The sequence below is a fragment of the Salvelinus fontinalis genome, chromosome 21 (assembly GCF_029448725.1).
Source record: "Salvelinus fontinalis isolate EN_2023a chromosome 21, ASM2944872v1, whole genome shotgun sequence".
NCBI lineage: Eukaryota > Metazoa > Chordata > Actinopteri > Salmoniformes > Salmonidae > Salvelinus > Salvelinus fontinalis.
In genome coordinates, this window is record NC_074685.1 from 46,474,657 (window position 1) to 46,488,624 (window position 13,968).

At 41.1% G+C, this 13,968-nt stretch overlaps 1 protein-coding gene across 4 annotated transcripts in view; it reads left to right on the top strand.

Moving 5' to 3' along the window:
- ppip5k2 (diphosphoinositol pentakisphosphate kinase 2) overlaps positions 1 to 13,968 on the top strand; it is a 69,280-nt gene that overhangs the window by 32,366 nt on the left and 22,946 nt on the right. For 3 of the 4 annotated variants that reach the window (XM_055875517.1, XM_055875518.1, XM_055875519.1), the window contains exons 18-25: positions 229 to 370; positions 3,041 to 3,264; positions 3,724 to 3,851; positions 4,205 to 4,319; positions 4,594 to 4,701; positions 5,325 to 5,441; positions 5,848 to 6,027; positions 8,853 to 9,026. In XM_055875517.1, the coding sequence (XP_055731492.1) occupies positions 229 to 370; positions 3,041 to 3,264; positions 3,724 to 3,851; positions 4,205 to 4,319; positions 4,594 to 4,701; positions 5,325 to 5,441; positions 5,848 to 6,027; positions 8,853 to 9,026 (1,188 nt within the window). Of the gene's footprint in view, positions 1 to 228; positions 371 to 3,040; positions 3,265 to 3,723; positions 3,852 to 4,204; positions 4,320 to 4,593; positions 4,702 to 5,324; positions 5,442 to 5,847; positions 6,028 to 8,665; positions 8,708 to 8,852; positions 9,027 to 13,968 lie in introns of all 4 variants that reach the window. The other variant, XM_055875515.1, reaches the window with a different exon arrangement.

Here is a 13,968-nt window from a genome sequence, read left to right on the forward strand (position 1 = left end):
TACTACTGTTGTAAATAGGTTCTTGCTAAAATATTATTTTTGACAACGTCCAATGACCCATTTTTTTCTTGTCCTTATGAAATAATCCAAGCAGGATACATAAGCTGACATGGCTCAGAGATGTATAAAACCCTGTCTCTGACGGTGGGCCGTTGTGACTTTTGTCTGCACATCCCTAATATTTCCCCCCTTCCTAATGCTCAAAGTATTTTGTCTTTCTGTTCCCAGCTGGCACCCACCACCAGCTCCTCCTTGATCAAGTCCATGCAGATGATCAAGAACCCGGTGAAGACGTGTGACAAGGTGTACGCTCTCATTCAGAGCCTCACTCTGCAGATCAGACAGAGGATGGAGGACCCCAAGTCAGCTGGTAAACACTCTGCTCATATCTCCAGCGAAGATTCCCATTGAAACTAATGAACTCCAGGGATGGTTCCAAATGGTACCTTATTCCCTTCTTTAGTGCACTAGCTTTGACCAGGACACGTAAGGCACTGTCGGGAATAAGTTGCCATTTGGGGTGCTCCCCAAAATTTGCTCTGAAACCCCATTTTAAAATCCATAATTAAGTGGGATCATAGGTCCCTGTCATTATCGTGGGTCACTAAGTCAATGGCTTGAATTGAAAGTTAGAGCTCTGATTTGGAGCAACGGGCTTGAATGTGAGGGATGAGGAAACGGAGACCTTGATTCTGGTTTGGATTCTATGACACATCCGACTTAATGAGTATGAATTAACCATAACACTCCCTCCATAGACAAATGGGTTGTTAGTCACTGTATTTTGACTAAATGTACAGTACCAGTCAAAAGTTCGCACACACCTACTCATTATTGTGTTTTTCTTCATTTTTTATATTTTCTACATTGTAGAATAATTGTGAAGACATCAAAACTATGAAATAACACATATGGAATCATGTAGTAACCAAAAAAGTGTATTTTATATTTGAGAATCTTCAAAGTAGCCACCTTTTGCCTTGGTGACAGCTTTGCACACTCTTGGCATTCTCTCAACCAGCATGGAGGTGTGTTGGGTCATTGTCCTGTTGAAAAACAAATGATAGTCCCCACTAAGCGCAAACCAAATGAGATGGCGTATCGCAGCAGAATGCTGTGGTAGCCATGCTGGTTAAGTGTGCCTTGAATTCTAAATAAATCACAGACAGTGTCACTAGCAAAGCACCCCCAAAACATCACACCATTTTATAAAGGAAAACCCTGGAATGAGTAGGTGTGTCCAAACGTTTAACTGGTACTATATATGTCACTCGACCTTGATGAAATTAAAAGACAACAATGTATTGACCAACGATATGTATATTTTTGTTATTTTAAATTGAACCTTTATTTAAAACCTCTTAAGGATCTGCCCCTTTTCAATTTTTGTCTGAAATGACATACCCAAATCTAACTGCCTGTAGCTCAGGCCCTGAAGCAAGGATATGCATATTCTTTGTACCATTTGAAAGGAAACACTTTGAAGTTTGTGGCAATGTGAAAGGAATATAGGAGAATATAACACAATAGATCTGGTAAAAGATAATACAAAGAAAAAACCAACCGTTCTTTTGTATTTTTTTTGTACCATCTTTGAAATGCAAGAGAAAGGCCATAATGTATTATTCCAGCCCAGGTGCAATATATATTTTGGCCACTAGATGGCAGCCGTGTATGTGCAAAGTTTTAGACAGATCCAATCAACATTACATTTCTGTTCAAAATGTTGTATCAAGACTGCACAAATATGCCTAATTTGTTTATTAATAACTTTTTATGTTCAACATTGTGCGCTCTCCTCAAACAATAGCATGGTTTTCTTTCACTCTAATAGCTACTGTAAATTGGACAGTGCAGTTAGATTAACAAGAATTTAAGCTTTGCCAATATCAGATATGTCTTTGTCCTGGGACATTTTCTTGTTACTTACAACCTCATGCGAATCACATTAGCCTACGTTAGCTCAACTGTCCCGTGGAAGGGACACAGATCACGAAGAAGCTTTTAACTAGGCAAGTCAGTTAACAAATTCTTATTTACAGTGACGGCCTACCGAGGAACTGTGGATTCACTGCCTTGTTCAGGGGCAGAACAACAGATCTTGTCAGCTTGGGATTCGATCCAGCAACCTTTCGGTTACTAGTCCAACACTCTACCTGTCGACCCCAAATATATACATTAAATGATTGATGGGGCCTCTGTTTTGAAGCTACCGCGCCTCAATCTTGGTACTCCCCCATTGTTTTTTAAAAGTTAAAGAAATTTAATTTAACAATGTCTACATTTGTTTTTGCCACTTCATTTTGTATACTGTAGAATTTCATTAATTCCTATGGAGGCCTGCTCCTACTGGGGAGTGCAAAGATGGCCGACAGGAGGCTTCAACGCCTCTCATTGGCAAATACATCAGCAATACAGGGTTTGGTAATGATGACTCATGAATGTTAATGTAACATATACTCAGTGAAATATATGTACCAGTCCTCCCGAGTGGCAGAATGGTCTAAGGCACTGCATCGCGGTGTTGTGGCGTCACTACAACATGGGGTTTGATCCCATGCTGTATCACAACCGGCCGTGATCGGGAGTCCTATAGGGCGGCGTACAAGGGGCCCAGCATCGTGTAGGTTAGAGGAAGGTTTGTTCGGGGAAGTCTTTACTTGGTTCATCGCACTCTACCAACACCTTGTGGCGGGCCGGGCACCTGCAGGCTGACTTTGATTGTCAGTTGAACAGTGTTTCCTCCGACGCATTGGTCCAACTAGCTTCCTAGTTAAGCGAGCATGTGTTAAGAAGCAGGGATTGGCGGGTCATGTTTCAGAGGACGAATGACTCGACCTTCGTCTCTCCCGAACCCGTTGGGGAGTTGCAGGGATGATTATTTTTTAAACTACATTTTGAAATGTTTTGGTCAAACTGTCATCTAAATGTGGTAGTCGCAGTATTTGTGTGCTTGCCTTTTAACAGTAAAAATAAAAATCATAACTTGTTGTCCTGCACCTATAGTGTAATGTTCATTTGGAAAAAATGTACTTTCTAGACATCCAATTGTACCATAGCGAGACTCTGGATCTGATGCTGCGGCGTTGGGCCAAGCTGGAGAAGGACTTCCGGATGAAGAACGGCCGCTACAACATCAGCAAGATCCCCGACATCTACGACTGCATCAAGTACGACGTGCAGCACAACAGCTCCCTCAACCTGTCCAACACCATGGAGATCTACCGCCTGTCCAAGGCCCTGGCCGACATCGTCATTCCACAGGTATGTTCCAGGTTTGGATCAAAGATTTTATGATTAGCATTTATGTAGCTAGCGCCTTTCACCAAGACACTACAGTGATGCACAGCAGACGTACAGCACCAGTATACTCTCCATACATCGTGGTGAAGTTTGGAGTGATTGAAGCATTTAATAGTGGCAGCCCCTATTACATTCTGCTTATAGATATAGTCTATTTGGTAAATATTTTCTTAACTCTTCTTGAACTGCGCTGTTGATTTAAGGGCTTGTAAGTAAGCATTTCACGTTAAAGTCTACACTTGTTGTATTCGGCGAATGTAAATAAAATAAAGTTTGATTTGTATCTTGTAGTGTCACCAGATAGACTAGTAATAGGTGTTTGGTTAAAGGGATATTTGTTTTAGTGACCACTGTTATGCTCTTGTTGAAATGGCAATGTTCTAAAAAAAAAAAACATTTTTTACACGCCTGTCCCGTCAGGAGTATGGTATCTCTCAGCCTGAGAAGCTGGACATAGCCAAGGGCTACTGCACCCCCCTCATTCGCAAGATCCGCTCCGACCTGCAGAGGACACAGGACGACGACACCGTCAACAAACTACACCCTGTGTAAGACACACACCATCTCCAAGTCTCTGACATGGGGCTCCAGAGTGGCGCAGCAGTCTAAGGCACTGCATCTCAGTGCTAGAGGCATCACTACATACACCCTGGTTCGAATCCAGGCTGTATCACAATCGGCCGTGATTGGTAGTCCCATAGGGCGGCGCACAATTGGCCCAGTGTCGTCCGGATTTGGCCGGTGTAGACCGTCATTGTAAACAAGAATTTGTTCTTAACTGACTTGCCTAGTTAAATAAAGGTTAAAATAAAACTAAAAGCACAGTCAGCATCCTCAGAGCTGTATCCATATCGGTCTCCCTATGAAATACAATTTCAGTTGTCCCATGTGTGTTGTCCAGGTATTCCCGTGGAGTCATGTCCCCGGAGCGTCATGTCAGGACCAGGCTGTACTTCACCAGTGAGAGCCATGTGCACTCCCTGCTCTCCATCCTCCGCTACGGAGCCTTCTGTGACGTGAGTCCTCTCTAACATTGGTCCTGAACATCCGTACTTTTACATTTCTGTATTGTATCAATTGAACCGGTTTTAAAGGCCATGTTTCACATTAGAATCCACCAAAACATTGTGTACTGCATCTATGTATTAATATGATATGTCATGTTTTTTTTGGAGGGTTTATATTATTTTTTTGTCTACCAAATATAACCACATTTTAACCAAAAAACATGCTCTTTAATATGGCTTAAATATGTCTGAATCCCATATTTAACTGTTGGTCATATCCCAGGAGACCAAAGATGACCAATGGAAGAGGGCCATGGAGTACCTCAAGGTGGTCAGCGAGCTGAACTACATGACACAGATTGTAATCATGCTTTACGAGGACCCTAACAAGGTACTGTAAGGTCTAAGTATATGCCTGTGGGTTTTTGGTTATGTTAACTAGCAGCCGGAAGCTATAGCTGCTGACACCAGCTGAGTCATCACACAGCCACTGTAAGTGGGATCGTTGAGGTAGAACCAGATGTAATTTTCATAGCCGATATAGGATGGATCTCTTTCATGTCTATTTACTGAGGAAGTTGTCATAGTGAGTGGTCATAATAATGTTGCATATATAGTATGGGTTGTTTTGGCGCTCAGTTTTACGGGTCATAGAGGTAGCAAGGCGCTTTCATCTCTAATTGTTTTGTGGTATGTTTTTGAGGGTAACACCTCAAGGTTATTATAATAATAGTTAGGTGGGTGCTTATTATTTGTCCTATTTCACACATGTACAAGTGTGTATTATACGCATGTGTGAATTGGAAATGTTTTTTTTTTTTGAGTATCCCAACTTCTCCTCGGAGATTGAGGTCACGGCCAGAATCTACCCTGTAGCAAATTAGGGCTCAAGGGCACATCAACATATTTTTGTTCACGTTGTCGGCTCTGGGATTCAAACTAGCAACCTTTCGGGTACTGGCCCAACACGCCTACCACCTTATTATTACCAGCACCATTGTATCATTACTCTAGGACCCTTCATCTGAGGAGCGCTTCCACGTGGAGCTGCATTTCAGCCCGGGAGCCAAGGGCTGTGAGGACGACAAAAACCTGCCCTCAGGGTTTGGCTACAGACCAGCTTCTCGAGAGGTAAGGGGTCCCAGTTTCTGAAGAAACCATGTGTCATTAGATACAATGAAAGTCTTTGTAGAACTGTGTAACCACTTTTAGGGTGGCATATGGTGAATGCTGATGTAGTTACTGGGAAAAAGTTGATAGAAAAGCTGTTTTATGAGTGTGAGTTGTGTAGTTAATATTAGTATTCGGCTTACTCACATCTTGACAGGAAGTAGTTCATCTTAGAGGCAACATGAATGGGCCTATATCCAGTTTTTTTTAACTCCATTGTGTGCGTTTTTCTGATCAGGAATTCCAGATCTTTTTTTCCAAACCTCGGGGAAATCATCTTATTTGTTTTTCTCGTGATTAAAGTGGACTATATTCTTATTTTCCCTTATACATGATGTTCTACCAATCGTATCCCTGTCATCTCCAGAACGAGGGACCAAAGAAGACGTCTAAGGAAGACAACGACGAGGAGTCGGCCGCCGCCAACGCCAAGCGGGACGAGCCGGACCGAGCAGCCCTAATGATGTTCAGGCCCCTGGTGTCTGACCCTATCTACATCAACAGGAAGTGCCCACTGCCCCGCTCCAAAAAGATTGGCTCTGTGGAAGTAAGTGCCACCTTCAGGTCCAGTTCAGAATACACAGGTGGTACACAGGATAGACTGTATACGCTAAGAGTTGTCACAACAAAACGTACACTATGGTAGTCACCTGCTAGCAACATAGGTGCTAAAAATGCCTGGTTAGTGGTACTGCTCTTGCATGTAATTGGCTTGAATTAGTTTTTGGGTTAGTACTGTGTAGTGTTGTATGTTTACAGCAGAGCTATGCAACAGAATAACAATGTGCACTGTAAAGGGTCACATGACTAGTCACCAGCCCCCTTTGGAACGTAAGCTTACTGTGTTACTTATTACAGTAATATACCATTACAATTAGAACAAGGAGTGATTTTTAAGGTCTCAAAACAATGCTGGTGTGACTACCTTCTCTCGATAGCCCAGCCACGCGCAAGTAACAATTGTGAAATGTACACTACAGTTCAAAGGTTTGGGGTCACTTAGAAATGTTCCTGTTTTTGAAAGAAAAGCACCTTTTTTGTCCATTTTAAAATAAACATCAAATTGATCAGAAATACAGTGTAGACATTGTTAATGTTGTGAATGACTATTGTAGCTGGAAACGGATGATTTTTAATGGAATATCTACATAGGCGTTACAGAGGCCCATTATCAGCAACCATCACTCCTGTGTTCCAATGGCACGTTGTGTTAGCTAATCCAAGTTTATAATTTTTTCATTAACAATGTCTACACTGTATTTCTGATCAATTTGATGTTATTTTAATGGACCAAAAAAAGGTGCATTTCTAAGTGACCCCAAACTTTTGAACGGTAGTTTATCTTTGATGGTCCATCTTTGCATGAACACACGAAATTCCTCAATGGAAGCACTTTGCTATTCTGCAAGTGGCCTTGGTCGTTGACAGAGATGAAGTGCCACGTTAGCTATGAAGCTTTCAGCAAACTCACCTCAAAGTTGTTACCTGTATTTTGAAACTTGATCTTTTTACCTGTATCTACAACTTCTTTGCTTGCAATATACAGATCTTTCCCTGCAGGACAACACGGAATGATTAGTATGTCTGTATATTCATGTTGATATATTTCATTTATTTTTAATATAATATTGAAATATATTTCTGTGTACCCACCCACACACAAAACATTGCTGTATGTTGGTGAGTGCATGGTAACTTCTACTGGTCTTTGAAAATGTTGTAGAAACTAATCAGTTTTCACTTTTTTTTTTCTTAAGAAGTGGTGGTCACCAACACATGTTTGTAGAAGAAATGTGATATTTTTTACATCTGTGTTCTACACTTTACCTTTATAAACTTCAGCTTGAGGCAGTCACTCAGGTTATAAGTAATAATATAAGTTATTACAAAATATTTATTCTTTTGTCTAGGAATCCATGTTATTTGCTATAATTCATATTTACTCTACCTTCTAATCTCCATTGTATATACTTCAGTAATGCACCAAGTCACACCCCCACATTACACCTTGCATGTGCATAAGAGTGCAACATATATATTTACGTTTGTTTCCTTCAGATCACAAAGAAATGTTCTGCAAGCAGCGTGTAACATCACTTTTGCCAAACAACAACCCCTATGTTTCAAATTCACCAGTTACACAGCAAAATTACAAATGTTAAATCAACTCTCATAGGGTTAAAATTAACACTGTGTTCGTGTTGTTCCACACAACACCGAGCTAATGTTAGACTTTCAAAAATGTTAAACTCTGAAAGTACAGTATTAAAAGCTAACTGTAAATAGTTGAAAATGTATATTGACCAACACTGGTTATTGTGTTGCATTCACTTTACACTCGTGTAAGTGTTAAAATCAACTCAACAAGAGTATATTTTTAACTTTAATTGTTGATTACATTGTAATACCTGGCGGCTGGTAGCCTGGCGGTTTAGTGTTGGGCCAGTAACCGAAAGGTCGCTGGTTTGAATCCCTGAGCCGACTAGGTGAAATATCTGTCAATGTGCCCTTGAGCAAGGCACTTAACCCTAATTGCTCTGGATAAGAGCGTCTGCTAAATGACTAAAATGTCAATTTAATATTGCTGGCTTTTAAGGGTATACATTACAAAAGCAACTACCTCTGTACAACTTTTGACTAATAGTATTATAGTGAATATTGTGCCATACCCACTGTATTGTAGTGCAGATTGTCCCTCGCCCACTGTATTGTAGTGCAGATTGCCCCTCGCCCACTGTATTGTAGTGCAGATTGCCCCTCGCCCACTGTATTGTAGTGCAGATTGGCCCTCGCCCACTGTATTGTAGTGCAGATTGGCCCTCGCCCACTGTATTGTAGTGCAGATTGGCCCTCGCCCACTGTATTGTAGTCGCTGGTCTTTCACATTATCACATGGTGTTGGGACAATCTGCACTACAATACAGTGGGTGAGGGACAATATATTACACCAGCTGTATGCTGACACTAATGCTGAGAGAATAGTCTACACACATCAGCTAAAGTTGCTCAGGGCTACATTTACTTTAAAATGTATGTATTGATGATTAATTAGCTGATCAACCAACTTGTGCCAGGAGCACAGAATTGACCTGCAATGTTTATGTGACCCGTAAATGGACAGTCTAACAATTGCTAGTACATTGATTTTTTTTCTCCTTTTTTTTTTTTTTTTACTTTCCTTTTAGTCCCCATTGCAGCCAGACTTTATCAAGACCGCAGCTGGCAAAGTATGACGATACATTATACCAAACCTAAACAAAAAAGTTCCTACTTGTGAATGTTGATGGGACACACATACATTAGCTGGAGACTGTTCTTTTTTTTGGTAATGTTGCATGACTGTGCTGTTTTTGCCCCCTCTCTCACTTCCAGGAAGAGAGCCCCCTGAGTGTGTCTAGCCCTGACTCTATTGGTACCTGGCTTCATTACACCTGTGGTGTTGGTACTGGGCGTCGAAGACGCAGATCAGGGGACCAAATCACTTCCTCCCCTGTCTCCCCCAAATCACTGGCTTTCACATCCAGTATTTTTGGCTCATGGCAACAGGTTTTTACCCATTTTAATTTATTATCCACACAAACAGATGACACCTACTCTTGTTCATGTGCACTTAAAAACACTGCTGCGGTCAGCAAGGACACCTAATCAGCAGATTGATGTAAAGATGCCATTTTTACATAATTTTAAAAAATGTTTGCCATTTTCATATTTTTTTTAAAAACCTAAATGGTCCGGTGAACAATGATTCCTTTTTGTCTTTCATTTTTGGGGGGGTCATTCGGCTCATTGGGTCCATACAGTGAAGATGATAACTCTTGAAACAGGAATGTTACATTTTAGTGTCTTCCATTGTAATAGCATTGCAATTCAAAGATTGCTGGCTATGGGATACTCATTTTGCACTGTATTTAAAAAAATATATATATATATTTTGCAACTAACGTTGTTGCTCTGCTGCCTTGGTGGAATTCACACTTTCCTCACAAAGTGGCCACAATGTCTACTAGAGTTACACCTAAAGCACTTAGCACCAACCAGCTAATGAGACACTGTCTGTGGCTCTCTCCCTGGTTTCATCTTTGTTGAGGTTTCTCCCTGTTTTGTTGTTGTTCCCCGGGTAAATATATTTTGATTTTTTTTTTTTTAAATCAAATACCTGCTCATGGACTCTTTCAATTATGGCTGTGTGAAATACAGTACCAGTCAAAAGTCTGGACACACCTACTCATTCAAGGGTTTTTCTTTATTTTTTACTATTTTCTACAATAATAGTGAAGACATCAAAGCTATGAAATAACATATGGAATCATGTAGTAACCAAAAAAGTGTTCAACAAATCTAAATATATTTTATACTTGAGGTTCTTCAAAGTAGCCACCCTTTGCCTTGATGACAGCTTTGCACACTCTTGGCATTCTCTCAACCAACTTCACCTGGAATGCTTTTCCAACAGTCTTGAAGGAGTTCCCACACTGAGCCCTTTTTGGCTGCTTTTCTTTCACTCTGCAGTCCAACTCATCCAAACCATCTGAATTGGTTTGAGGTCGGTTGATTGTGTAGGCCAGGTCATCTGATGCAGCACTCCATCACTCTCCTTCTTGGTCAAATAACCCTTACACAGCCTGGGGGTGTGTTGCGTCATTGTCCTGTTGAAAAACAAATGATAGTCCCACTAAGCGCAAACCAGATGGGATGGCATATCGCTGCAGAATGCTGTGGTAGCCATGATGGTTAAGTGTGCCTTGAATTCTAAATAAATCACAGACAGTGTCACCAGCAAAGCACCCCCACACCACCACCTCCATGCTTCACGGTGGGAACTACACATGCAGAGATCATCCATTCACCAACTCTGCGTCTCACAAAGACACAGCGGTTGGAACCAGATTTGGACTCATTAGACCAAAGGACAGATTTCCACCGGTCTAATGTCCATTGGTCGTGTTTCTTGGCCCAAGCAAATATCTTCTAATTGGTGTCCTTTAGTAGTGGTTTCTTTGCAGCAATTTGACCATGAAGGCCTGACTCATACAGTCTCCTCTGAACAGTTGATGTTGAGATGTGTCTGTTACTTAAACTCTGTGAAGCATTTATTTGGGCTGCAATTTCTGAGGCTGGTAACTCTAATGAACTTGTCCTCTGCAGCAGAGGTAACTCTGGGTCTTCCTTTCCTGTGGAGATCCTAATCAGTGCCAGTTTCATCAAAGCGCTTGATGGTTTTTGCGACTGTACTTGAAGATACTTTCAAAGTTCTTCACATTTTCCACATTGACTGACCTTCATGTCAGTAATGATGGACTGTTATTTCTCTTTGCTTATTTGAGCTGTTCTTGCCATAATATGGACTTGGTCTTTTACCAAATAGGCCTATCTTCTGTATACCCCGCTACCTTGTAACAACACAACTGATTGGCTCAAACGCATGAAGAAGGAAAGAAATTTCACAAATTAACTTTTAACAAGGCACATCTGCTAATTGAAATGCATTCCAGGTGACTACCTCATGAAGCCGGTTGAGAGAATGCCAAGTGTGCAATGCAGTCAAGGCAATGGGTGGCTACTTTGAAGAATCTCAAACACATTTTTGGTTATTACATGATTCCATGTGTGTTATTTCATAGTTCTGATGTCTTCACTATTATTCTACAATATAGAAAATAGTCAAAATAAAGTAGAACCCTGGGATGAGTAGGTGTCCAAACCTTTGACTGGTACTCTATATTCCACTAAATTGGTATAGCCAAGTACGATGTATAGTTAAAACTGGCCGTGACATGCAACCAAGTATTCATTCACTCATTCAAAACTTGAACAACAGAATGTATGTCTTGTGTTTGTTATGCATTATCACCTTTTGCCAACATGAAAAGCCATAATCGAACCAGTCTGTCTGCGGAGTTTGGTGTCGTTCTTTTCATCTAAGAGACGAGGTAAAGACCACTCTTTATATTCATCTGCTGAAACAGACATTAGCTGTCCTTCGCGACTCGCTCGGATTCGCTGTTGAGTGAGAATTTGAACAATAATCTGGGCCACTATCAGAGTGGCTAGTGTGACTAACTAACATGCAGATTTTGGAGATCTGTTTGGGGTGGGATGTCCGTCCTAAGCTTGCCTGCCGCTTATGCCTCCAAGAAATTTGGCCCAACTCGGCTGCGATGGAACTTAACACACTCTTTTCTAATGGATCACTGCTTTGCTCAAATCAAATGTAAAGCAGGCTATTTCAACTACATTTCTCGCTCCATTTGCCAAATGGAAACAAAACCAGATTTGAATGTGAAATTGGCTGTATTTGATACTTTTCACCAGATTATATTAACGATACGGCCATTGAAGTCATCCTATAAAGGGGAAATGCAGTGTGAACATTTAAAGCAGGTTCGACGGTTGACACTAAATCATATATATCGAAAGGCAATAGCTTTTAATTATAGCAGTGATCAAAAATAGAATGTATTATAGAATAAATATATATAAATATATATGTATGTGTGTGTGTATAATAGTATGTATTATAATATCATATATTATAGTAGTATGTATTATAGTATATTAAACAGTGCATTCGGAAAGTGTTCAGACCCCTTCCCTTTCTCCACATTTACGTTACAGCCTCATTCTAAAATGGATTTTAAAAATTAATAAATCGTCAATCTACACACAATACCCCATAATGATAAAGCAAAAACTGTGATTTTTTTTTTTTTGCACATTTATTAAAAAAAATATAAAACTGAACTTATTTACTGAAGTATTCAGACTGTTTATGAGATTTGAAATTGAGCTCCAGTGCATCCTGTTTCCATTGATCATCCTTGATGTTTCTACAACTTGATTGGAGTACAACAGGTAAATTCAATTGATTGGACATGATTTGGAAAGGAAAACACACCTGATTTGTAAACACCTGTCTGTATAAGGTCACACAGTTGACAGTGCATGTCAGAGCAAAAACCAAGCAATGAGATTGAAGGAATTGTTCGTAGAGCTCTGAGATATGATTGTCGAGGCACAGATCTGGGGAAGGGTACCAAAACATTTCTGCAGCATTGAAGGTCCCCAAGAACACAGTGGCCTCGTCATCCTTAAGTGGAAGAAGTTCAAGACTCTTCCTAGAGCTGGCTGTCCGGCCAAACTGATCGGGGGAGAAGGGCCTTGGTCAGGCCTTTATGGTAGAGTGGCCAGACGGAAGCCACTACTCAATAAAAAGCATATGACAGCCCGCTTGGAGTTTGCCAAAGGGAACTTTAAGGACTCTTAGACCATGAGAAACAAGATTCTCTGGTCTGATGAAACCAAGATGGAACTCTTTGGCCTGAATGCCAAGCGTCATGTCTGGAGGAAACATTAACACCATCCCTATGGTGAAGCATGGTGATTTACATTTTTTTCTTTTTTTTTAACATTTTAGTCATTTAGCAGACGCTCTTATCCAGAGCGACTTACAGTAGAGTGCATACATTTTTATTACATTTTACATACTGAGACAAGGATATCCCTACCGGCCAAACCCTCCCTAACCCGGACGACGCTATGCCAATTGTGCGTCGCCCCACGGACCTCCCGGTTGCGGCCGGCTGCGACAGAGCCTGGGCGCGAACCCAGCCCAGCCTGGGCGCGAACCCAGAGACTCTGGTGGCGCAGCTAGCACTGCGATGCAGTGCCCTAGACCACTGCGCCACCCGGGAGGTGATGGCAGCATCATGCTATGATGTTTTTCAGTGGCAGGGACTGGGAGACTAGTCAGGATTGAGGGAAAGATGAATGGCGCAAAGTTCAGAGAGATCCTTGATTAAAAACTGGGGTGAAGGTTCACCTTCCAACAGGACAATGACCCTAAGCGCACAGCCAAGACAACGGAGGAGTGGCTTTGGGACAAGTCTCGAAATATCCTTGAGTGGCCCAGCCAGAGCCCGGACTTGAACCTGATCGAACATCTCTGGAGAGAACTGAAAATAGCCGTGCAGCGATACTCCCCATCCAACTTGACAGAGCTTGAGAAAATCTGTAGAGAAGAATGGGAGACACTCCCCAAATACAGGTGTGCCAAGCTTGTAGCGTCATACCCAAGAAGACTCGAGGCTGTAATTGTTGCCAAAGGTGATTCAACAAAGTACTGAGTAAAGGGTCTGAATACTTTTTTGTCATTATGGGGTGTTGTGTGTAGATTGAGAAAAAACACACAATTTAATCAATTTCAGAATAAAGCTGTAACTTAACAAAATGTGTGAAAAGTCATGGGGGTCTGAACATTGTATTATAATAGTATGTATGTATAATAGTATAATGTATTTGCTGTCAGAGGACATGTGACTGAGTTAAAGGTGCTTATATTATGGCTGTATGTGTGGCGGCACTTAAATGTCTTCATCACACCGTCTGTACAGTACCTAACCACCTACATTTACATCACACTGGTGTCATTTACTACAACTGTAGCGTATAGGCTATACCCTACTGTACATAATTAGAAAAGGCATCATTG